Source organism: Carcharhinus amblyrhynchos, chromosome 9 (assembly GCF_965287045.1).
Source record: "Carcharhinus amblyrhynchos chromosome 9, sCarAmb.v2.hapA, whole genome shotgun sequence".
Classification (NCBI taxonomy): Eukaryota; Metazoa; Chordata; class Chondrichthyes; order Carcharhiniformes; family Carcharhinidae; genus Carcharhinus; species Carcharhinus amblyrhynchos.
Genome location: NC_137332.1, coordinates 42559794 through 42586678, shown reverse-complemented (window position 1 = coordinate 42586678; position 26885 = coordinate 42559794). Strand labels below are relative to the sequence as shown.

General features: G+C 41.8%; 1 protein-coding gene across 13 annotated transcripts in view; it reads left to right on the top strand.

The window, feature by feature from the left end:
• nfia (nuclear factor I/A) overlaps window positions 1-26885 on the top strand; it is a 699967-nt gene that overhangs the window by 615824 nt on the left and 57258 nt on the right. For all 13 annotated transcript variants that reach the window (XM_080195530.1, XM_080195522.1, XM_080195531.1 and 10 more), the window contains one exon: window positions 11922-12109. In XM_080195530.1, coding sequence (XP_080051656.1) covers window positions 11922-12109 — 188 coding nt within the window. The remainder of the gene's footprint in view (window positions 1-11921; window positions 12110-26885) is intronic.

Genomic DNA, 26885 nt, shown 5'->3' with positions numbered 1-26885 from the left:
ATGAAGTATTTTGAGTGTCCTTGTTGTTGCAGTGTGGGAAACATAGCAGGCAACTTGTGCACAGCAAACTCCCACAAACAACAATGTGATAATGACTAAAAAATATGTTTCTGTGGTGTTGATTGAGAGATAAATATTGACAAGGACACAAGCAGTAACTCCTCTTTTCTTTTTCAAAATAGTTATAGAATCCCTACAGTGCAGGAGGAGGCCATTCAGCTCATCAAGTCTACACTGGCTCTCTGACAGAACATCCCACCTAGGCCTATTCCTGTAACCCCCCATATTGCCCCATTAATTCCCCTAACCTACACATTGTGAACCACTAAGGGGCAATTTATCCACCTACACTGCACATTTTTGGACTGTGGGAGGAAATAGAGCACTTGTAGGAAACCCATGAAGACATGGGGAGAACATGCAAACTGCACGCAGACAGTCACCCAAGGCTGGAATTGAACCCTGGTCCCTAGTGCGGTGAGGAAGCAGTGCTAACCACTATGCCACCGTTTTATGGGATCTTTTACATGCACGTGAAATGGTAGATACACTTTTGGTTTAAATTTTCATTGGCTAGATGGCACCTCTGATGGTGTGGCACTCCCTCATTAGAGGCCTGATATTTGTTCTGAAGTCCTCGAGTCGGCTCTGAGCTTCCAATCTTCTGGCAGGGCTGCTACACACTGATTAGAGAAAGCCATTCTTTACATCTTAATTGATAACCTTACTTCTTGCTGTACAATAGCTGACTTGGGAGTCTGAAATGGGAAGTGATCTAATGCCCAGCAGTGGCATTCCTCCCCTTGGTTCAAACAAATATCAAACAAATGGCTCTGAAATGAGTGCCTGCCAACACAGAGCGGGATGGGAAAATTCCGGTCTGTGACTCTTGTCTTCCACCACAAAAGCAGAAGCATTTATCAATAGCGTGGCTTTGGCAATGTCTCCCTACCCTCATGTGTAAAGATGTTCAGTGTTGGTAACGTATTCTCAAATCTGATAATAGATGATGGGTATGGAAGAAGTTAATAGTGGGTTGTTTATTACAGTCTTTTAGTGAATGAGGTGATTCTGTGCAAGGAAAATGCTAGAAAGTGCACAGTGCATCTTGAAGCATAACTATATCTTACCCATGGCATGCTGAAAGGCTGGTCAGTTACATAAGGGGGAAAAACCTGGCATTACAGATGTGCCCTTTTCTATCCTATTGCACCAGATCAACTGCCACATGTGGGGCCAATGGCATGAATATTGACCTGGAATGTTCAATCCAAAATTGATTAGGATTTAAATAAGAAAATATCAAATCTTGTCCCAATATAGATGTTAAGAAATGTTGTTCCCCTTTCGTAGTAGGCAGTCCATTTTTGCAAGTATTCTGTTACTTTCTCTTGGGGTTTCACAAATGGTCAGTGTAGATTAGGAAAGGTCTAGTGTGGAAGAAGGTTTTTATTTCAGTTTTACACTTAATGCTGACAGATTTCATCTGTCCATCTTGGTGCGTGGCCATGAGGACTACTGAAGTTCTGTATCTAATCTGTTAATTTTTCTGGTAGTCTGGGGCTTCCCACGCTCAGTATCCACTTTCATGGTTGTCTCATGTGGTCTATTCGTCTGACAGACTGCAGCAGATTTTTTCCCTATAGACCATTTGCACAGCAGATTTTGTTTTTCCAGGAAGTCTGAACCTGAACTCAAATTTCTATCTTCATGGTGTTCCTGAGATTTGAATCTGAACTAATAGTAGCGTCATGCTTTGTTCTTAATTGTTCCCTGAGTCAGATATTACACATGTGGTAATGTAGCAATAGAAAAAAAGACTATTGTACTTGTCTGTCCTTCAAGATTCATTTCAAATTCTATTTTTAAAACTTTCTTTTCCACATTTCTACGTTCTCGTTACCTCGTCTATTATGAATGTTGTTGCTAGAGTACTGATCCATAGATGCAAACTACTCTCTTTTACCTCACCACAGAGGGCAGGTTTTATACATTGACCCAATATCATGTCTCCCGACATAAACTTGGTTTGTTTTCCCTTGATGGTTGAAGAATGATCTAATCATTGAAATAAATATAAACGTTCAATAGAGTATATGCAGAAAACTATTTCCTCTGTGAGAAATCTACAGCAAAAAGTCAGAATAGAATTAGAATGAAGCTATTTACGTGTCCACTTCTTTCACACAAAGCCTAATGGAAATTTAGAACTTGCTGAAAAAGGCCATGGATTTTGGATCAATTCAAAAATTTAAGACTGAGACCAGTAAATTTTGTTGTGAATTGTATCAAGCAATTGTGGATCAGTGATGATCTAAATGAATGGTGGAGCAGGCTTGAAGTGCTGAACGGCCTAATGTTTCTATGCAACTATGGAGTGTATAGCAACCCAGCCTAATCCTTCCCAATGCAAGTACACAGGTACACACACTCTAGTTTTTGGATAGCAACAGCAGTGGCTGTTCTACTCCAGCAGACAGATATTGAGGCTAATTATTGTGCAAAATCTCCTGCTTCAGATGAGATCAAGGAGCATCACAGATTAAAAAGTGAACTTCTCTGGTCTGCATGATTCATTAAGCTGTGAGGAAAGTATTCTCTCTCTCTTTACAGTCCATTTGAAATGTGTATGTGAGGGAACTCTATTAGATCGTTCAAAGTTTTGTTTTCATCTCTAGATGGCTCCTGAGGTCAGTGCATAATGGATATTGGTGAATGGTTGTGGAAGAGACCTGAGAGGGCATGGGGTGAGTGGGTGGTGGGATTATGAGAGTTGAGGGCTTGAGGGCCTCACAGCCTTTTCTAAAACTGGGCAGATGTCTCAGAGAACTCTCCTGTGGCTGAGTCTGGACTTGAGCTTCCTGCCTCATGACGAAAATCCAGCCCCACGTCTTTAGATGATGTTGCTAAAGGGTAGCATGTTGATCAGGGAAAGGAGAGCATTAAGAATAGATAGTTTACAACACCATAAACTCTGGGAAAAGTAGCCATTTCTGTCTGTCTAGGTTAGAAAGGTAAGCGTGGAACCAAATGAGAATTGTCCCATTGAGTTGAAATATAGAACAGAGATTTTGGACGCAAATAGTGTGATCAACTATGTTAGACACCATAGAAAAGCTGAGAAGGAAGAAGAGGAATAGTGCACCACCACCATGCAGGAAAAGGATGTCATTTGTGCCATTTCAAACCACTAATGGAGAGATTTAAACATGGGATTTTGGGAAAATATGCTTTGGTTGATGTTTAAATACATCACAATGGGGTGGGGCCTCAGAGGGGCCTGATGGGGCCAGGGTCACTTGGGGTGCAGCCAGACCAGGAGCGAGTGGGGGGAGAGGGAGGAACTCTGCATGGTATGGGGGTGGTGGGAGGGTGTGGCCGGCAATCAGAGACTGGGGAGTCAGTTGGGGCCAAACCACCCCCCGCCACACACACACACACACACACACACACCACCATCAACATGAATCGCCCAATGGCCTCTGTGTTGCAGAAATTAATTTTACTAAGATCACCCTAAAAACGGGCAGGAAAACCTCCTGTTTTCCTGTTAGTTTTTGAGTGGGGACATCACGTCCCTTATCTTTAAACAGAACCTATTGATTGATTTAATTGATTAACTATATTTGAAGGGCAGAACATCAATGTAAGAGGGAGATTTTTTTCGTTTTGGTATTATTGTAAGAAATGCTATTAACATTTGTTCTTAATGGTTTTAATGTCTGTGGGATTCAGGTTACATTTGCTTGTTGTAATTGTTCTGTATCTAAAGGAAATATGTTATTTCTTCCCAATGGACTGTAAACTCTGGAGGTCATGGGACAAGGGATAAACACTGGACAGTATTTTATGACCTCGCTCGCCCCAAAACTATAAAATCCCCCCCAAGGTCGATGGACCTTTCCACGCTCTGCCCCTCACCCACTCGGACTCCCATGGCCAGTGGGATGGAAAAGTTCTGGTCATTATCTTTCACCCATGTGACGAGTTACAAAGGTGAGGTAACACAAGATGACTCGCAGCTTAAGCCAATGGAAGAAGTGAATTTGGACTGTTTCCAAATAAGGCATTCTGGAATGATGAGAAGTGGGGATGAAAGTTGGAAAATTAGTATCTTTATTGGCACAGTGTTACTATGGCTTCTGGAGTACAACTCTTCTAGACATAGTTCGACATCACTTTAAAGACAGAGGAGAGAAGGCCATTGCCTGAGCTGGCAATGGTCAAGGACTCCTAGGAACTTGAGGGATGAAGGACCTCCATGTCGCCTTCATTATTTTGTGTTAAGTATATGTGAAATCTTGCTTAACAGATTCTACTTGATATTAGTTCTTTGGACTTTGTTAGGCCAAGCACAATTGAGAATCTTAGTGTTAGAAATTAAGAATTCAGAACTTAGAAGTTTTAATTAGAGGGGTTTTATATCTCGAAACCCAACATGTCCAATGGGTTCATGAATGTATGACACACCCTGTTGAATTTGCAAGTTGTGTAAATGTTTGCATCGTAATTTGTGTGGAATTCTCTTTTGCATAAGAGGTTTGCGATAGGGTGGTTAGCTTCTTCCGATTCTGTGAGCAAAGAAAAATATTTTCTCTGACTTCAAAGTTAACAGGACAGAACCGTCATGAAGAAATACAAGTGCAAAGTGCAAGTCAGACGTTTGAAGGCCAGAATAAAGAGCTGCAGGACTACAAGTGATCACAGGCCTGTTCTCAAGGCTGTGGTGGTGTATGTGCCTATAATCTTTCCTATTTGTGTTGTAGTGGTTTTAGAGGAGTACAGGGCTACAATTTTGCTATCTTGGCTGTTTGCAATCATTTCTTCCCTTTTCCCTTTCTTTCCTGAAAATATTTTGGGCACAATAGTACAAATAGTGGGAAGTCTCTAGTTCATAACCAAGTGCTCATTGTTCATGAGTATTGCCTGTGAGTATTGACAGGCTACCCAGAGTGGACTAAAACTGCCCTCACTTCAGATTCACTGGGTAAAGATTGTGGACAGGGACACTGGGAAACCTTACACTCCCCAACCCAGTGGTGCTGAGGCCAGTTATATCATTCCAAAGATCATCATCCCAGCTGAGATCAGTTAGCTCAGCGCAGACTCCAAATCAACCGTGAGACCTTCCTTACTTTTATGACTCAACTGCTCATCGCAAAAATGCCCTAAGGTATTTTCAACAGAATACATTTAATTCAATTAAATATTTTGGTCTTGGGTGAGTGTACTTTGTACTTTTAAAAAATAAAAGAACTGCTTGTTTTCCGAAACAGTGTGAATGCTGGCATATGAATCAACAAAAATATATGAACTATCTGGCTTTGTAATGTACCACACAGTAATTATAAACAAATAGTTGCAGCATTGATATAATTGATATAATTTATTTTTCATATTGAATAGTGGTTTAAAATGATTTATGTGTCACTTGGTCAAGACACACGATGGGAAATATTGCTGCAATATAAGTAACTTGTAGCAGTACATTTAAATTAAATTTGGGAATGCAATGTGAAGCCATTATTTCCTTGAGGTTACACAGTTTTGTTTTCATATTTGCTGCTGGTTATTCTAATTTCACTATAGGGCTGCAATGTGAAAGCAGGTCAGCTAATGCAAGCGCCTATAGTCAATAAAAAGGTTGTGACAAAGAGCTGGGTTTTACATTTCTTGGCAGGGTGATGGGGAGACAGTGCAAGCTTGAGAGGTCTGCTTGCTCTTGCCCCTGCCATCTCTCTGCACCTGAGAAATGGCCAGATGGCCAGTTCGTGGCCATCCAGCAGGAAGGAGATATGGGAAGACAAACCCTTTCCCTTACTCCCTTCCACTCAGTTATTATGAGGGGCAGTTTCTTGTGTCTGTTTTTCAATGCCATGAAATAGTCAGCTCTTTCGGGTTTGAGTTGACATAAAATACGATAGTGTTGAATTTTTGTTGTAGCTCCATTCATGGAGGAATATGAATCACAGTTTGCTGTAACTTGGAGGTTCTGAGGGACAGTGCTGTAGGCTGGGAAGTTATGTGGAAGAGGGGTTATGCAGTGATAAATGCTAGAATTGTAAGCGCCCTCTGCTCTTAAAATCAATCTTTATTATTCATTAAATGCACAAAAAAGGTTTTTTAAAATGTCATTAAAAATCATACGGATGCTGCTCCTTCCTCTAGCAGAATCTGTCAGTACGTTCAAGCGTAGTTTCAGGGGCAGGTCTTTTCCATCGGCCTTCTGCCATCTCGTTATAGCTGACATTAAAAGACTCCCAAACCATTTAGTGATATGAAAAATGCAGCAGGCAATGCAAAATTGAGGATAGTGGGTTGTTACCAAGCTTAATAGCTTGCTAATTAATGACTTCAAAATGGCATGTGGGCTGCCAATTTCAGAACCCATGTGCCTTCCATATTATTAGACTAGTCTGATGGAGTTGGGTTACTGGTGTTATCAAACTGAACATTTCGTCAGCATTGAGCATGTAGCACACTCGACTTGGAAATATAAAATCCAACCCAAAAGGCCATCATCATTGTACAATATAGAATCATCAGCACCGAAAAGGCCCATTGAATCTGCACCGAAACATTAGAAAAACCTGAACTCCCACCTAATCCCACCTGCCAACACTCGGTCCCTATGTATGACTTAAACTGCAAGAGTATTTCCCCCTCAATTGGGTTTAATGTTTGCTACTGCTGTTGGTGTAAACCTCAGTTTGCTGGTTCCTGCCTCTGTGAATAGAGGAAAAAAGTGAAGAAAACATAGACCAATGTGTTAGAACCAGGATGATATTTTCTGGTATCAACCCATTTTCTTAGATTTTTTGAGTCCATAGTCAGTATCATTAAAATATCAAAACAGAAAATGCTGGAAAATCTCAGCAGGCCTGACAGCATCTCTGGAAAGAGAATAGAGCCAACATTTCAAGCCTAGATGACCTGCTGTGTGCATTAGTGTGGCACTTGTGGATTTGTCTTGCATGCAATTTGGGGACTTGTGGAGCCTCTAAGATTTGTTTGCATGGTGGATTCACATCTTCCTCCACTGAAAGGCCAACTCATGTCCTGAAAGTGTTCCAGGATGAGGAGACCTCAGGATAAACATGGCTGAACAGGCAGCCCGAACATTGCCTCCATCCTGATCGATGCTTTGAGATCTTAAGACCTCTGCATGTCCCTGTTGGGTTGGATCACCCTTCCTTTCTGAGGAAGTATGCCATGTCACCATCCCTCTATCATTGAGATTGACATTTTTTTGGAGGACTGTGTTGTGAGGAATTCAGCAGTTAATATTGTCCAAGACACGCTCAACAGAGTGTACCGCAGGGCATTCCTTGATCGGTCAAGACCCCCAAACTGAGTCCTGAGCAGTTTAATGGCCTGCTGAATGGTGGTCCTTGGGCTAAGATGGCAGTGGTGGGAGTGCCTCTGTGCCTCCCTCAAAAGGTTTTGTAAAATTATTCACCACCTCTTCAATGGTTAGCATTTATCCCTGTCACTGTCTATTCACTGTCACGGGGTCAAAGTCTTGGAACTCTCTCCCTAACAACATTGTGGGTATACCCATACCAAATGAGCTGCAGTGGATCTAGAAAGCAGTTCTCCACTTTCTTACTGGGGTGGGCAATAAATGCTGGCCTAGCCAGACACACCCACATCCTGCAAGTAAATAAAAGCCATCCATGTGGGTCCTTTGGTAGCATGAACTGCTGTAATATTTATTAAATCCCCAAGAAAGAAGGAATGTGCAGACCTGAAAGAATGTTGAGACCGTGGAATCCCTTCCTGTTTATGTGTGCCCCTGAATATTTTCTCTGAGCCTTAATGGCCACATGGGTGCAGTTGATAATCTTAACATCTGGAGGACTCCAGTGTTGACACAAATCCCACCACTCTTTGCACTAGTATGGCTCTATTGGTGGTGAGTTCAATCTGTTGCCCTCTCAAATAGTACATCCATCACCTTCCATCTGCTGAGCCACAATAGATTGCCAGATGCCAGTGAGGTCAGCTGCACACCTTAGAAGGATGCAGAGACAGGTCAGTGCCACAATCACTTTGCAGCTACTGGCAGGGCATGCTGACACAGCTGGTGATCATGGGGTAACCCTTCATTAGGGCATGCAACTCGGCTACTATCTGCCTTAACAGGTGCATGTGTCATTGTGGGTGCACCCTATGTGAGGGGTAGTCTTTGTTGCTTCCAAGCTCCTATTTTAATGGCTCTCCCTGCCTCAACAACATTGGCCTGCATTTGTGTGAGTAACTGCTCCCCATCGCTTTTTCTCCCAAATCCAAGAGGCTCAGCATAATCTCACCAGGCATCCCTTGGCTTCAGCAGCCGGTAGAAACATCTGCCATGCCTCTGCAGGGCAACTCCCTCCCCCTCAAGCACTGCAGCCCTTAAGAGTGTTATCTTTTCATGCTCATTAGCTAATGTTTGCCATGGTCTTCAAGACATTTCCATTAATACACTAATGCTAACAGACTCACCTCAGTGATTGGCACCCTTGCGCTGCTGTGTCCTACTCAGGGTCAAGAGGGGGGTGCGAGGGAACCTTTTGAGAGGTAGCCTCCTCAACTCTTCGTCAGAGTGGATGGCCAGCTGTAGTTCACATTGCTTCCAATCCATACAATGTTGAACAGTCAGTGATAAGTAAGCGTCATTCATTGGCGAGCGTGTTTCTCATGCATCCACTCAGTGTGATTCTACATGTGGCCCTCTAAGAGATTGGCCATTCTCTGTGGATGAACTCATCCAACATGGTGGTGCACGTAGTGGTCAGACTCATTTGTTTTTTGCCAGTGGTTCCATGATAGTCTCGTGGAGCTCCGCCATTTGGGTACCACGAACCCGATTTTACCATTGTGTTGCATACGTTTTCGAGTGCGAAAACTTGGTAAAGTTGGGTATGAGGCGAGTAGCACGATTCACGCCTGCCCCCAAACTGGGGCCCCCTTTACCAAGACCTGAAAATGGCCGCGAACAGGACCATGCCTGAAACGGGCGCGACAACCATTTAAATGTATTTGCATGCATTTAAATTGACTTAATGGGCTGCACGCCCAACCTTAACGGCACTTCCCCCTTTACCACTGTCTTCACCCATCCAGAATTGGTGCAAAATGTTGTGGGAGTAGGGCAATGTTTGAGGGGCCAGGGGAGGTATTATCCGGCACAGGAGGAATGTGGTAAGGGAACAGCATTCTATCTTTTTTTTCCTGTGTATGCGCAGATGGAGGAGCCAATGGGAGCCGCAGGATTTTGGACGTGTTAAGCCCCACCCACAGGCTTCTACAGCACGATTCGGAACTGCTGATATTTTGTCAGGCAGGGTGTGTATGGGAATGCCTCAGAATGGGTCTTTACGTCAGATCTGGAACACTCCCAGTTTCACGTCTGCCCAGCACTTTGAATCAAAATGGTGAAATAGGGCCCCACATCTCCCATTTTGCTTTAGGAAAAAAAATGCCTTTTGTGTGACAACCGATGCCCTGCATCTCTGACTAGCTGAGCATGGCTATCCTCCATCCTCTGAGAGGAACCTCCCATAGCTGTCCATGCTGTCCTTACCTCTGCTGTGATATGGTGCTCACCCTGTGCCACCCTTTCTCCAATTGCTTGAGATCACAATGAGGTGAGCGCGTGGGTGGAGGGCTTTGATCCTGATCAGATGATGATGATGCTGTTGCTCTTGGCTACATTGTTTGCTCCTTCACATCGGGCTCATGGGAGATAGAAGAAGTCGGTTATGCTAAATTACCTCCATCATTATGTGCTTCTGTAGAGATAAACAGGTCATTAGAATCATTGCTTGGTCATGAAGAAAACCAGACGGAAAGGATGAAGGTGTTCAGAACTTTTCACTCTACATTAGACGGGCCACACTCTTGCCAATCACAACTCCATCAGGTGCTGCAACTCTGGCAGATCAAAGGCCACCTCCTCCATTGATGTTTGTATGGTCAGCATGACTGAGCCACCTCTCTATCATTATGTACTCGTCTTCTGCAAGGTCAAGAGGATTAATGTTAGAACCAATGTGCAGTCCCTCACTGCATTCGACTGCACCAAGGCATGTGATGTCACTAACCAAGTATTCCTCCTGCACTTTGGGTAGAGAAGTGATCTTCACCCACAGCTCACTGATGCTCTTGCCACATGTATATTGACTGTTTATGAAAACCATGCATCCTCAGACTGCTCAACTTCTAACAATAGATATGGAGAACCGACATCTGGATGCACCAACTTTACCAGCCTTCAGAACTTCTCTATAGTATTTGTGGCACTAAACCTACATTCTTCCCAACAATTCACTAACTTCCTCTGCTATTTCCAGCAAATCTTCTGCCATTCACCCGAAATGTTTCACTGTCACTAACTCAAGAGGAATCGTTAAATCAGAGTGCTGCACTGACATTTATGTGCCTTTCTTCTGGGCACATTGACAATGATGGTAGGATGAAATCATGAACTGGCCACCTCAATAATGTTACTGGAGGCACGGTAGTACAGTGGTTAGCACCTGCCTGTCAGCACCAGGGACCCAGATTCAATTCTGGCCTTAGGTAACTGACTGTGTGGTGTTTGCACTTTCTCCTCGTGTCTGCATAAGTTTCTTCTGGGTGCTCCGGTTTCCTCTCACATTCCAAAGATGTGGGGGTTAGATTAATTGGCCATGCTAAATTGCCCCTTGGTGTCAGGGTGATTAGCAGGGTAAGTAACTGGGGTTTCGGGGATAGGACCAGGATCGGATTGTTGTTGGTGCAGACTCAGGACTGAATGGCCTCCTTCTGCACTGAAAGGGTTCTATGATTCTTTAAATCCTACCTACCTCCTCTCTGCCTCTGCATCACCGATTTGGATGGCTAACATGCTCCCTGGCCAATAATTGCTTTCTGGTTTAAAGTTGCATCACATGTCAAATGTAGGGATCCAAAAATGCACCTGACATTGCGGTGTTCGCCTGTGTTCCAAAATTCTGCCCCATGTTTCCTTTAAAACTAATCATGCTTCCTTGTCCTCTTCACCTCTTTCTTATCATTAATTTCCAGAAGAAAATGGGGTCTTGTGTTCTCTTTAATCAAGTTGCAAGTATATTTCAATTTCCATTTCCTATGTGGAAAAGTTGCTCTTAAAAGTCAATTTAGATGTTCTGGTTTGTTCATATAAGCTGTGACCATTGTAGCAGCATAAGGATGGCTGTATCCCACATTACAACACGTAGCATTGTAATGCTACAGTGCTTGGATCTGGCAAGATAAGCTTAACTGTCCCCAGTTGATTAAGGCGAATATTCTTTAGCCAATCAAATGTCACTGTTGAAATGAGATGTGATTGAATTGATAGTTCTTCTATCTGTCAGGTGAAATAATGTTCAATATCAGTAATTGAAGGTCATGTCACTTCTGAAGTGGCACTTACAGCTTCTACATATTCTCCAAGCTCCTCAATCAGATTTAACTGTTTATTTGTGGAGCATTTTTCACCTTCACCTGCACAACACTGAGATGAACAGACAATGTGATAACTGATCTGGCATATAATATTGCCAAAAGGCTAGAATAATTTTCTTTTCATAACAAGGATTTTTTTAAAGAAATAAAGTAAAATTGGAAGTAAATATGAACAAAATATCTATGTTCCTATGAACTGTCTTGTGCAAAATAAAAGATTTTATGCAGTGTTGACAATGGTGATTTAAATTTAAATGTCCTATATATTATAAAGTAACATCTATATATTTTAAGGAGCTACACTCCCCAATGAAAAATTCTACAAGATAAACTGTTTCTGTGAATGCAGAGTGAAGTAACAGGCAATGTAATAATTTCTCATATCTCATACGATGTTCTGTCACTTTGTAACATTATGAATCATTTTGCAACCTAAGTTTACAGTATCTTTTCTCTTTTTCTTACAGCGAGTCCCCATGCAACAGCCTCAACTCTACATTTTCCAACTTCTCCCATCATCCAGCAGCCAGGTCCTTACTTCTCGCATACGGCCATCCGCTATCATCCACATCCTAGTCAGGAAACTCTGAAGGAGTTTGTTCAACTGGTCTGCCCTGACACCAGCCAGCAGTCAGGACAGGTGGGGTTCCTAAATGTAAGGCCACTTTTTATTTTATATGTAGATTGACAGATACATAGATATAACCTTCTCGCTTCATGGCACTTTTCATCTCAAGCTATCATTGGAAACTTGTGTGTGTTTACTTTAAACTTGGTCAGTGAGGTTGCAAATTGCATTAGATAGTGTAAGCAATGAAACATCAAAAAATGTAAGCTTACTTCTTTCTCAGTTTTAGGCTTTTAAAAATGTTGAAATTTATGTTGTGTGTCTGTGAAAATGTTTAATGTTTGCAAGAGATGGAAACATGGCAAATTCACCTAGTGTCAGTAAAGATCTTGCACATAAAAACAAAGGTTGCAAATTATCTTGTAACTTCTAAAATTCCTAACCAGCATTTTGGTCATTGAATGAAAGTTTCATTTATATATAGATATATCTAGAAATAGATTTTTATAATAAGGAGTTGTTTTTGTTAGGATTATGAAAATGCAGTGCTTCTCCCACTGTTTCTCACTGCAGGTTTTGGCAGGCGCACAACCTCCTGTGACTAAATAAGCAGCCTTCCCGCATTGCTGCTGTATGGCTGTGTACTAGGAGGCGCGGAATAATAGATAGGAAGTGACTCTTCATTTCTGTCTATCCCCTCTCCCAGGACAGGTGCATCCTCGTAGCAATGTTACCGAGAACAAGGAGTTCATTTTTTGAGACTTAGGGAGTCTGCTCACAAACCTGGACCGAAGACAGAAAAATAAAACAGAAGATGTTTAATCAGAGAACCGAAAACAGCCAGCTGCAGGGCTAGCATGTCATTGAGCACTATCATTGTGCACCTTCAATGCTCCAAAATGTTACATGTGGCACGGAGGGGCAAAGCACTTCCAATTTCCTCGTACACACCTGGGTACTTGGCCGTCCACGAAAGCATTCTGCTTGTCAGTTACCTTTTAAGCACACCTCTGTCCATCTACCAGACATACAAGCAAGCCAGATGTGCTTAAGACAATTTTTTTAATTATACCAAGTAAATATTTTTATCAAGGCCAGGTCTACACAGTCAGCTAGTACATCAGATGAACAGATGGTCAAATCAAGCAAGGTTTCCAGCAGACTAAAAGGATATCGTTTATCTGTTCTGCATTACATAACCTGGAAAATTAAAACACCCTTTAAACTCTTGCAGATGACAACAGCAGTGTGGAGCAATGGCAACTGGGCTGAAATCAGTTGGGCCGCAGTGATTAAAGAATGGGAGAGCCAGTCAGTGGAGCAGATAGCCTTAGATGCGAAATGAAGTCATGAGGGACTATTCTAAAAGAGGAAGTGATGTGAAGTGGGGTAGCCCCTGTGGGCGGAACAAAACCAGGGGAGATTTGATCAGGTGGGTGGGGTGGAGGAGGGAAAGTTGGTTAGCAGCCAGCTGGTGAGTTGGAACAGGAAATGCAACCAGCGTGAATGAATGGTAATTTAAGCTATTGGTGGTGGTGGTGGCAGCGTGGGTAGTTAAATGCATGCATTTCATAACTAATTGCTCATTGCAGTTTTACAATTGCTACCTAGCATCATTTGCTAATGGAGCTTATTTCTTTCTTGTTGCAGTGGATATTTGGGGTGAGCATTGGAGGGGGGGGGGTTGTGGAATGTGGTGGGAATCATGATGGGTTTAGGATAGAGGCCAATAACTTGCAAAGTGTGGGAGGGAGCAAGGAGACCAAAATATTTGCATGAAGTTGAGGCCAAATACAGTTCTCATATCAAGTAGGAATTATAGCAAGCTTTCAGTCATGAGGGCAGCTACAGAAGATGAAAAACTCACTTAGTGGGGAAGGGTAGAGGTGGCAGCTGGTAAACACTTTTAAGTAACTGGGGGGTGTAGCAAAACTCTCTCAGATGTGAGAGGGAGAAAGTAAAGCATGCATTATATCTGGCCTTACAGATCTTTACATATTTGCATCAGTTCTCAGGTTTCAAAACATAATGCTTGATTTTAGCAACAAACGTTCTGCATGTCAAAAGACAGTTTGCTATTTTGGGTGTGTGGGCAGTCTCATGTGCATTAAAGCTTACCTGATATATTTACTGTATGGAAAATGCTAATCGTAGACTCCCTACAGTGCAGAAGCAGACCTTTCGGCCCATTGAGTCTGCACCAACCCTCTGACAGAATATCTTATCCAGGTCCTCTCCCCCACCCTACCTTCGCAACCCAACACATTTCCCATGGCTAACCCACCTGACCTACATACTTTGGTATACTAATGAACAATTTAGCCTGGCCAATCCACCTAACGTGCACATCTTTGAGTGTGGGAGGAAACCAGAGCATCCTGAGGAAACCCATGCAGAGATGGGGAGAGTATGCAAAGTCCACTCAGACAGTCATCCAACTTCAGAATTGAACCCGGGTCCCTGGCGTTCCGAGGCAGCAGTGCTTGACCATGCCGCCCCTAAATGCTTATGTCTAATTCAGAAAAGTTGCAATATTTGGACATACGCCTTCTACCTGCAGTGGACAGGTCCCTGCATATGAATATATTTAACTTCTAGCAAGTCTAAGTGAGTCACATTGTGGGCCCAAATGAGAATTTTAAATTCATTGCTAATGTTATTTTTAAGCACAGTCAAGGTTATTCAGCAAATACTGTCCACTCACAGAATCACATCTTTCTAATGTTAGATGCAATTTTCTGAGTTTGACAAGCACAGGCTGGTTGAGTATGGTCAATGCTTCATGCCTGTTGACAACAGCTGAAAGGAAGTGCTGTTTGATATCTGCCAATCAGTGGGACAGTGGTCAACATACCTGGCATCACATAGACACTGAAATTCAAATCACACACAGGATATGATGAAACACATCCAACAGCATGTCTCTTTTTTTCAGCAGTACTGAAATAATATCCCATGCCTGTCCTGTCATCAAAGACTGAGAGTAATGTATCTATATCTGCTGATGATACAAAGCTAGGTGAGAACAGTAAGCTGTGAGGAAGATACAAAGAGGTTACAAAGAGATAGAGACAGGTTAATTGAATGTAAAGCAAGGTAACTGATGGAGGATAATATGAGAAAGTATGAGGTTATTCACTTAGGTAGTGAGAACAGAAAAGCAGAATATTTTTTAAAAGGTGTGAGATTTGTGTTGCTGCCAAAGTAGATTGGGTGTACTTGTGCAAGGAACACAGAAAAGTAGCATGCAGATACAGCAAGCAATTTGTAAGGCAAATGGCATGTTGGCCTTACAGGCTAATGAAGCCTTGCAGTAGTTCTGCAGGGCTTTGTTGAGATTACACCTGGAGTACTGTGTGCGGTTTTGGCCATATTTAAGCAGGGATATACTTGCATTGGAGACAGTAAAGTGATTCATTTAGATCGGTTCCTGGGCTTACAGAGTTATCCTATGATGAGAGGCTGAGTTAATTGGGCCTAAACCTTTGGAGCACATAAGAATGGCAGGTGACCTATTGGAACATATTTTGGAAAATTTTGGAAAGGCTTGACAAGGTGGACGCTGAGAGATTAGGAGTTCTGAACATGAGGGTGCAGTTTTGCGATTGAGAGTTGATCATTTAGGATTGAGATGAGGAGAAACTTTTTCACTCAAAAACTTGTATATCTTCAGAGTTGCCTACATACAGGGTTGTACGTGCCCCATTGTTGAGTATGTTTAATTGACAGATTTTTGGCCTGTAAGAGAATCAAGGGATATGGGAAGCAGCAGGAACTTACATTCAGGCAAAAGCTCAACCATGATTGAATGGCAGAGCAGCCTCGAAGGTTTACTTCCGCTCCTACTTGTTATCTTATAGTTTACTTCCTTTGATGATCACACCTTTTGGGCAAGTCATAATAAGTTCCAGTATTATGCTGTAATGTTTTAATCACACTTGTCAGTACAACCAGCAGTTCTGTCCTCTTCAGCCAGCCCAGAGAAAGGAAAACCTCTGTTACAAGATTACAGTTCAGTCTAACCTGGGTAAAAATAGATCAGTCGGCTGGTGCCAACTGGTCTTGCACTGTAACTGAGTAACTCTGTGGATCTATTTAATATTGAAATGGGAAAGTCCTGGCAGAATTGTTACAGACTTGGTGACGTCTGTGTGTTATCTTTCCAAATCTACATTAGGATAATTAGTACATTATTCCTTCTACATAATTTATCTTTCTACAAAGTAAAGTAATGACCAAAATCATGTATTTAAACATCCAAGAAAATTGGTTTAAATGGAAATGGTGACTCCCTGGCATTACACTGTCAGTCAGTGCATGGCTTTGTTGCTGATTCTGCTATTAGGCAAAATCTCAGCAGAGGATATTCCATCTCTATGAAGCATAAAGGTCAATGAATGAGAGACTGTTTCGACTTTGTTTCTACTTTGTTGGGGAAGAGATTAATTCTTCATTGTCTGCCTGCATTCTGTACTGCTGAAACAATTTATTCAATTTTAAATATATGTAGGTAGGTGGATGTAAAAATACATATATTTTGTGTATAGTTTAATTTTAAAATTAACTTTCTATTACATATCACCATGACACCTAACAGAACACCTACTTTAATGACAAGATGGTGACCGACCACTTGAGGTTCGATTCATGGTAGATATATTAAACACATTATACTTGATACATTATTCGACACAAACATGCTTTCAGATATCCCAGACGACGTGGAAGTGAATAATGTCTGCAGTGAGTTAGAAGATACATACTTGTCTAGACATCAAATCAATACACTAACATTTATGCTTGAGTATTCATTTGCTCAGCTCATCTGAAAACTCTTGAATTATTGAACACTACAAGTTCAGATTCGATATTGTAAAAGGCACCCAGGTTACTCTGAGTTTTTCCACAAGCAGATGCAAAGGAAGCCTGCAATGCTGCAGAGATATTTATGATGGAAGTAGATTTGCTGGTGGATTGTGATTTAAACTATCTTATTAACCAGGGTAGATTTCCCACTGAGTTTGCCATGTGATCCTAAATGGCTAGGAAAACTATCAACAAAAAATTTGGGATAGATTTTTCTTTTCCTTCCACCTATGAAAGACTCGGGACAGGATTTTCTGGCCACATTTGCTCCAAGGGCAGAAAATCCCACCTGAGGCCAACGGACCTTTTACATGGTCTGTGTCCCACCCGCTACAATTCCCCTGGTGGGCAGGACAGGAAAATTCCATCCTCAGTTTCCAGGCACAACAAAAAGCAGATGGAGCCAGATAGTTGATTTTAAAATTATATTATTTCTGGAGCTTCTCTTTAAAAAAAACAATTGAAGTGAAGTGATAATGACCTTGCTAGCCTCTTTTCTCATTTTACAACAACTACCATTAATATAGTGTCTTTAATGTAATGAAATATTCCAAGGCACTTCAAAGGAACTTAATAAAACTAAATATTAGGTCAGATGAACAAAAGCTTGATCAAAATGGTAGGACTTGAGGAGTGTCTTAAAGGAGGAAAACGAGGTAGAGAAGTGTAGAGGAGGTATTGCAGTGATTAGAGCCAAGGTAATGAAAGGCACAGCCGTCAATGGTAGAGTATTTACTCATCAGTGGGGTAGATTTTCCAGTTCTGCTCACTGCGGGAATCATACCGGGCAGGGCATAAAGTTTGATGACCACTTAAAGGTCCATTGAACTCGAGCGGGAATTTCTGGTCTTGGAGTGGGCACGACCAGAAGATTCCACCCATTATTTCAGCCCAACGTACAAGACATGTATCCCACCAGAGCTTCCAGGGCCAGCCTTATTGTAATATTGTTAGTTAATCTCCCATGGCAATTCTCACAGTGAGGCAAGGAGTGTAGGCTTCAGGGAAAGCAGGGATTTATATGGAAATAGCAAATAATCGGGCAATTTGGAGAAACAAAGAAATAGTGTTGGTTGGAGCATAGGATTTCTTTTCTGCTGTCCCGGCAGAGGGAGTAAGTTAGGCAATAGAAATATAGAACCACCACCAGCGGAAACTGAAATTGGATCATGAAAAATTTATAGGACAGTTCCTATTACATATGTGGGCCTAAGAATTTATAACAGAGCAAGTTGACATAAAAAAGTGTAACAAAGATAGGAACATTAGAAATCGGAGTGGAAGTGGCCTTTCAGTCCCTCAAGCTATGGCTGATCTGATTGTGGCCTCAACCCTACTTTCCTTCCTTCTCCGCATAACCTTTGACCCCTCCCTTATTAATCAAGAATCCATCTAATTCATCCATAAAACTATTCAATGACTCTGCCTCTGCTGCTCTCTGAGAAAGAGTTCAACAGACCCTTAAACCTCTGAGAAAAAATATTTCTCCTCATCTCTGTCTTAAGACAGCATGGTGGCACAGTAGTTAGCACTGCAGCTTCACAGCGCCAAGCACCCAGGTTCAGTTTCCAGCTTGGGCCACTATCTGTGCAGAGTCTGCACGTTTTCCCTGTGTCTGCATGGGTTTCCTCCGGGTGCTCTAGTTTCCTCCCACCGTCTGAAAGACATGCTGGTTAGGTGCATTGGCCATGCTGAATTCTCCCTCAGTGTACCTGAACAGGTGCTGGAGTGTGGTGACTAGGGGATTTTCACAGTGACTTCATTGCAGTTTTAAATAAGCCCGCTTGTGACACTAATAAATAAACTTTAAAAACTTTAAACATTAAAACAAACTTTAAATGGGAGACCCCTTATTTTCAAACTGCATTACCTAGTTCTAGTCTCTCCCACAAGGGGAAACATTCTCCCCACATCCACCTGGTCAAGTCATAGAAACAGTGAAACTAGAAGCAGGAGTAAGCCATTCAGCCCCTTGAGTTCCCTCAAAATCTTATGTTTCGATAAGATAACCTCTTATTCTTCTAAACTTTAATGGATACAGACCCAAACTGTATTGAGTGAACCTTCTCTGTACTGCAGGTTAGCTGCATTCTAATCAGTATTCTGTAAACTGTGTGTGACTTTATATGCCCTTCTCTGATCAGAACCTTCCACACACCTGACAAAGGAACACTGTTTCCGAAAGCTTGTGAGATTATTATCAAATAAACTGGTTGGACTCTAACCTGGTGTTGTGAGACTGTGCTTTCACACTGTGCTTCAAACGCCTCACAGTGTGGAAATCAGATTACATCAAATCTCGGGGCAGTGGGGAGAATCCCAAAGGGGATTCTTGCCGACGCTACACATACTATGGCCCTGCCCCCATGATTTTCTAGGCCCAGCATGATCTGCGCAGGGCCGGAGAATCGCCTCTGTAATCTTAAAATACAATTTTTTAAAATGTGTAATCCTCATGCCTGCACAGGTATGACAAGTGACATTATGTAATGGAATATTTAGACCACATGTTTGTAATCAATAATGTTTTGTACTTTGAAAATCCTGCCACTTTAAAATCGCCACGCTGTCTTGAAGTGCTGTAGGTGTCCGTGGGAAGATGTTGAAATCTGATGCTCACATAAATAGTGTCAGTGACCTACTTCACCCATCTCTACAATGTTGATTGGTTGATATTTGCAGTGTTCCTGGCAGATGTTTGAAGTATTCTTCAATGCTCTTAAATTGAGTACAGTTTTCGCTATGGCTACAGGTGTGCTTTCAGCATATAGAATAAGATGAAGCTCAGATCAAACACTGGAGGGGGTGTAATGCCTGTTCCTATCAGCTTGGATCGTGTTGATCAAGCCCAAGACAGGAAAGGTGGGGCCTGTCTTGTCAGCTTGGATCGGTAATGTCTCTCTTGTAGGGACTTTGATTGGACCAATTTGATTTTTGATTGGATATAAATTTAAAATAGAATAAAAGATATAGTATAACTCCACAATAGCTTTCCTGGCAGACTGAAGCTTCTGCAAGCACTGCTGCTGGAACAAGTATATACACCTCTGCCTGATTCTTATGTCAAGGTGTTCCAGATGACTAATGTATAGCCAGATATCCCTTGCATCCATGCTTATTTCTCCTCTTTTTAAAAAATGCAGAGATCTCATGGAGTTTTCAGACAGCACCATAGCAACCATAGCAAAGACTCTGAAAAGGCCTCAGTTAAAGCAGAGGGGGAAAAGAATGTGATTTTTAAAAAAATGGTCACTGTGCATAATTTCCAATCTCGCTCTTAACCTCTTTATAATGATGAGCATTTGCAGCTCAACAACTTTGAACACCAGTTGCAGGGCAGGTAGAGCAAACAGTGTGAAATGGGCAGAAATGAAGGGGAATTGGGTTACAGTGGAACCATACCATTTTGCAGTAATTTACACGCCTCCCTCAGAAAATCAGATAAGGGGAAAAATAGCTTTTGATGTCACGTACCAAATTTCCAAGCAGTGGGCGGGATTTTCCGGTCGCACTCACCCCAAGCTGGAAAATTCTGCCTGAAGTCAAACAGACCTTTACATATCCCGTGTCCTTCCCACTACTGATCCCGTGGTGAGCAGGACCAGAAAATTCCACCCAATGTCTAATCAGAAACTCTGGCTTGCTGCCTGATCTCTGATCAGAATCCTGGCTATGTGTTTTTACTTTCTTCAGGGGTAGCACAATGATTGGGTTCACTAATCACTGTTATACCTATACATTAGTTCATAAACGAAGAGGAAATATTTCATAATTTCACTGACAGGTGATCAGAGTTGTGAGGATATTCATCCCGCGGTATTCACCACGGTGGCACAGTGGTTAGCACTGCTGCCTCATAGCGACAGGGACTCAGGTTCGATTCCGGCCTTGGTCACTATCTGTGTGGAGTTTGCATGTTCTCCCTGTGTCTGCGTGGGTTTCCTCTGGGTGGTCCGGTTTCCTTCCACAGTCCAAAGGTGTGCAGATTGAGTTGATTGGTCATGATAAATTGACCTTTGTGTCGGGGGATTAGCAGGATAAATATGTGGGTTATGGAAATAGGGCCTGGGTGGGATTGTGGTCGGTACAGATTCGATGGGCCAAATGGACTCCTTTTTGTACTGTAGGGCTTCTATGAAACCGTTGCCAGTTAATGCATAATGAAACCAGAATCAGAGGAGAACTTAACATAGGAATATAGAGTCCAAGAATGATGTACAACTAACGAGAAACTATCTAGAGAATGAATCAACCACAGCAGGTGTGGATATTTGAACTCTACAGCAGGAACAGTATGATAAAACGCTGAGACTCGGTAAAGAAGCTCTTATTTTTAGGATACTATCTGGTCCATAGTCTCCTGCCAATTGTGAATGTCCCTATTGCCCTTAATCTTATGTTTTGGGGAATATCAGTGGAATCAATTACATTGATGTTCACTGCCACAAAGAGAGCACAATTAAAACTCTGTTTCTCCACAGACTCACCAATGTACACATCAGAATGAACCTGTAGGAAGAGAGAGGGTACAGTTTTCACACGTGGCTCACTTTCCTGAGTTACAGAGCATCATTGACTGTATGCATATAGCCATCTGAGCACTGCCAACAATTCCTTGGCATCCATAAATCCAAAGAAATATCATTCCAGGAACATGCAAATAGTTTATTACTACTGCCAGAAAGTTTTGCATGTTAATGTACACTTCCTTGGGAATACACATAATGTTTTCATTCTGAAGCAATTCAATGTTAGACAACTCTTTAAAGACGAAGGAAAGGAAGATTGATAGTTGCTCATAACTGCAAGCTGTGTTATGAAGAATGCCTAATGCATAAACTCCAAAACTCCAAAACCCAGCAGAGGTTAGATTCAGCAGTACGCATTCACAGATGAGGACCCTTGCAGAGAGTGGGTTTGAGAAGTTAAATAATGGTTCAGATGCTTGCATGCATCAGGAGATCCTTACAGTGTTCCATGGAGATGACGGGCAACATTGTGACATTGTGCCACATGCTACACAATGCTACCATAGATAATGGAGCTCATCAAAAGGAGCAATTGAGGGAAGCAGAAGACTATGAAGGCTATTATGCACAGGAGTCATTAGCAACATTCAAACCATTGCTGCCAAAGAGACCATTACAGAAGTCAATAATGTATTGGAGCTTTGACTTTTCTCTAATTGTCAGGTACAGTGTTTTAACGGATGTAATGATTCCAGAGAATGGTTTGTGGGAGACAGTGCTATGGTTTTTCACACCTTGGGAAAGCGCAAGAGAAAGTTTGGTTGGAAAAGCAAAATGTGCGGAGAGAGATGGAAAGCAAATTGCTGTTGATGTCTTGTATCGTAGTTACCAGTTATTATTGCTAAATGTAAATTTGTCTTGGACAATAGCACAATATGACCAATAGTGAATCAACAGCTTGTGTTGCACCTGGCCCAGTTTTCTATTCAATTAATTTTACTTAAATTTAAGTTTACTTAAAAAAAAGCTAAAAGAACAGTGCAAATATATCTCCTATACTCCTATTGAGACAGCATGTTATTAATTAGTATATCTTCAAGCACTTTGTCAAGTCGTTAAAACTTTCTTCATAGCTTCTCCCAGTCAGGGAAATGACTGGCCAGTCAATGCAGTATTGTCAGGTTTTCTGAGTTCAGAAGGGATTCTTGATGGAATGCTCTGAATGAGGAACCTTGAAGAAGATCTGCAACTTGAACTTTGTGTTCTTTACTTCATTATTACAAAACCTACATACTCCACGGCCAAATACAAAATTTGCTTGTAATTTCAGCAATCAAACTGCTAACTGTAATGCTGGAAACATATGAAAATAATACAATTAATTAGACCTGTTTCCTGAATGGTCGGTTCCCATTATTTGAAGACAACACACAGATCTCATGAAAAAAGCAGAAGAAGAATGGTATGTTAGCACCATGGAAACAAAAAGCATTTACAGCACAGAACATGTCCATGCCAGCTGAAAAAAAGCTACCCAGCCTTTTCCCACATCTCAGGTCTTGATTAATAACCCTGTAGGTAATGACACAGCGAGTGCATAACCAAGTCATATTTAAATGGAACGAAGGGATTCTGCTCCTACCACTCTTTCAGGCAATGAGTTCCAGATCTGCAGCACGTTTAAAAAAAAAACTCCTCAACTCTCCTCTAATCCTTCTAAATATTATTTTAAATATTGATCTCTGCTATTGGAAATAGGTCCTTCTTATCCACTCCATTTAGGTCCCTCATAAATGTATACACGTTAATTAAATGTCCCCTTGGGCCTCCTCCATTCCAAAGAAAACAAGCACAGCATATTGAATCTTACCTCATTGCTAAAGGTCTCCATTATACAATCATCGAATTATGGCAACATCTTTTTAAATCTCTTCTGTACTCACTTGTGCAACCACATCCTTCCTGCACTGTGAGTACCTGAACTGTGAACACTATACCTGCAGTCTATACAGTTCCAGCATAATCTCCTTCCTCTTCTCTAGACCATGGTTAAAAAGGGAAATTATCTTGTATACCTCCTTAAGCACTTTACCTGTCCTGCTACCATCGGGAATTTGTAAACAAACTTTCCAGGTCCTGTTGTTCCGCCACACCTCTCAGAATTCTCCCATTTATCGTGTAAAATCTGGAATTAAAAGAGTAATGATGACCATGAAACCTTGTCGATTGTCATTAAAATCCCATCTGGTTCACGAATACCCTTCAGGGAAGGAAATCTGCTGTCTTTACCTGGTCTGGCCTACATGTGTCCCCAGACCCAGAGCAATGTGGTTGACTTGTAAATGGCCTAGGAAGCCACTCGAGCAATTAGGGATGGGCACCCAATGCTGGTCTTGCCACCAATGCTCATATCCCATAAATGAATTTTAAAAATAACATAACAAATTCAATCTGACTAACCTTGCTTAATCTGTACCATCTAAAGGACTATTTTGCTCTCTCTCAGAATTTTTTTTCAATAAATACCAAGGTTAGTTTAGCTGGCCTGTAATTTCTCTGGCTAGCCCTTCCTTGCTTTTAAAAAGAATAGTACAGTGTTAGCACTCCTCCAGTTCTCTGGCATCACTCCAGGCGTCAGAGCAGTTTGGAAAGTGCCAGTCAAAATCTCCACTATGTCCTTAGCAACCTGAAATACATGTCATCCAGGCCTAATGATTTATCCACTTTCAAGGATGCCACGCACCTTAATCATCTTGGTCTTCAACTACTATTTTCTACAAAACAAAGAAGGTGTGAAAGGATAGAAGATTTAATCCTGTCAGTGTATAGACATTTCCATTTTTGTTCTGTGATGTGTAAAAACAGGCCACAGATTACACCAAGATTCTGATTTGAACTGAGGTAGGTGAGAATGCCACCTGGTTGTTGGCTGCAACATAACATATTTAAAAAGCTAATTTGTGAATCTAATCTCTTGTAATTGGCATAATCATATCACCAGTGCAAAATGTCAAATATTGCAGATGCTAGACATCTGAAATAAAAACAGAAAATGATTCAAATAGTCAACAGGCCTGGCAGCATCTGTGGAGAGAGAGAAACAGAGTCAATGACTTTTTATCAGATATTCAAAAGAACAAGCGCAGACTCCATTAGTGAAATAGCAGCCTTCTGTACACTACTATTCTATGTTCCGATGCTACACAATATTGCTATAGAAAATGCTTCATAACCTACCTAGACAAAAATAGCTAAAAAATTATTAAAAAGATGATATACAGCAGCAGAATCGTCACTGCAGACACAGGGAAAGACAGAGACAGACGGGTTTACAAAGGTCTCATTGTCTCATTCCTTCAGAGAGCATTACATTAATTGAGCTCTATTATATTCTTTTGGCTGTACTTATGATTACTGAACTATTATTATTTGCCTGTGCCGTTTAGTTTTTCATATGCATTGCATATGTTTGGTTTGATTTGCATTTGGTCAACTGACATTGTCTTCTGCACAATAACGAAATGACAGTCTGCAAGACATATCACAAGTGAATTAATTTAATTGAACTGGAGTGTGCTACTTCTAGACATCTTAATCTGTTTCCTTCTTTTGTGCTGTGCCATTTTCTTTGCTTCCCAAGCATTTGCTATACTACTTTGTTTGTCTCTGGTTTAAGGTATAGCATGGATGGGTAGTTGCAAAGCCAACTGAAAAGCTGTATTTGATACAGAAGACTCACTGGCCAGAATTCTCCAACCTTGCCCACTGCTGAGATTATCCGGTCCTGCTAGTGTGAACGGAGATTTAGCTGAGTGCCAAATTCTCCGTTCTCACTGGCTACAGTAGTGGGGTATGAGAGACTGGAGAATTCGGCCAATACCTGCATGCAACAACTGATGACACCAGTTCTGATGATGGATCAGCGACCTGAAACATTAATTCTATTTAGGTCTGCAGATGCTGGCTGATCGACTTAGTGTTTTCTGTATTTTCTGTTTTTATTTCATTATCCATTTGCTTCAGTGAGTGTGACTGAGAGTTCACCAGTGGTAGAGGATCATATGCTGTGTTTTCTGAGAATTCAAAGTTATAGACACTGTTGCAGTGAATGCTGCACGGCTTTGTGATGATAGAAGTGCTGCTGAAATAGGCACATTTACCTTACATCTGTGCTAGTCCATGCCAATGGAACATGACTATTTCTGATTTATTCACTCACAGGATGTGGGCATGACTGGGAAGGCCAGCATGTATGCCAATCACTAATTGTCCTTGACCAGTTGGTGGTGAGTCATATTGTGGTGAAGTATTCCTACCATGCTGTTGGGTAGGCAGTTTCAGGATTTTGACTTAGTGACAATGAAGGAACAGCCGCATATTTCCAAGTTAAGATGGTATGGGGCCTGGAGAGAAATTTGGAAGTGATGGTGTTCACATGGATTTGCTGCTCTGATGTTTCTAGGTGATAGAGGTCACAGATTTGAAAGGTGTGCAATTTGTAGATGCACATACTGCAACTATGGTGCATCAATAGTGGAATGATTAAGACTTCAAGATTGAGGTTGCTGGATGGGGTCGAACCTCTTGAGCTTTTTTGGATCTGTGCTGTATTCATCTAGTATGTAGAGAGTATTCCATCACACTCCTGATTTGTACCTTTTAGGTGGAAATTTTTTCATAATGTCACTGATGAGTACGGGAACAGGTAGTTGGGAATTTGTGACATTTTGGAATCCCTTATCCATTCCAGAAGTGAATTGAAGCTGGTTAGAACTGAATCATGGACTTTTAAGAACATAAGAACATAAGAAATAGGAGCAGGAGTAGGCCATCTAGCCCTTCGAGCCTGCCCCGCCATTCAATAAGATCATGGCTGATCTGTGGTAGCTCAGTTCCACTTTCCCGCCCTCTCCCCATAACCCTTAATCCCCTCTCTTATCAAGAACCCATCAACCCGCTTCTTAAAAATATTTAGCGAGGCAGCCTCCACCACTTCAACGGGCAGAGAATTCCAGAGATTCACCACCCTTTGAGTGAAGAAGTTCCTCCTCAACTCCGTTCTAAACCGCCTCCCCTTTATCTTGAGGCTGTGCCCCCTAGTCCTACTGTCTTTTTTGAGCGGGAAGAGTCTCTCCACCTCTATCCTATCCATCCCATTCATCATCTTATACGTCTCAATGAGATCTCCCCTCATTCTTCTAAACTCTAACGAGTACAAGCCCAGTTTATTCAGCCTCTCCTCATAGCTCAATCCCCTCAACTCCGGTATCAGCCTAGTAAACCTCCTCTGCACTCCCTCCAGGGCCAAAATATCCTTGCGCAGGTGCGGCGCCCAAAACTGCACACAGTACTCCAGCTGCGGCCTCACCAATGCCCTATACAGCTGCAGCAAGACCTCCCTACTTTTATATTCAATCCCCCTCGCTATGACTTTTGACCTTAAAGACATTATAATAGTAGTTGGAGCATTAATGAATTTAATCAGCAGGTTTCTTTCCTACTTTAATAGAAAACAAATATTTTTGAGT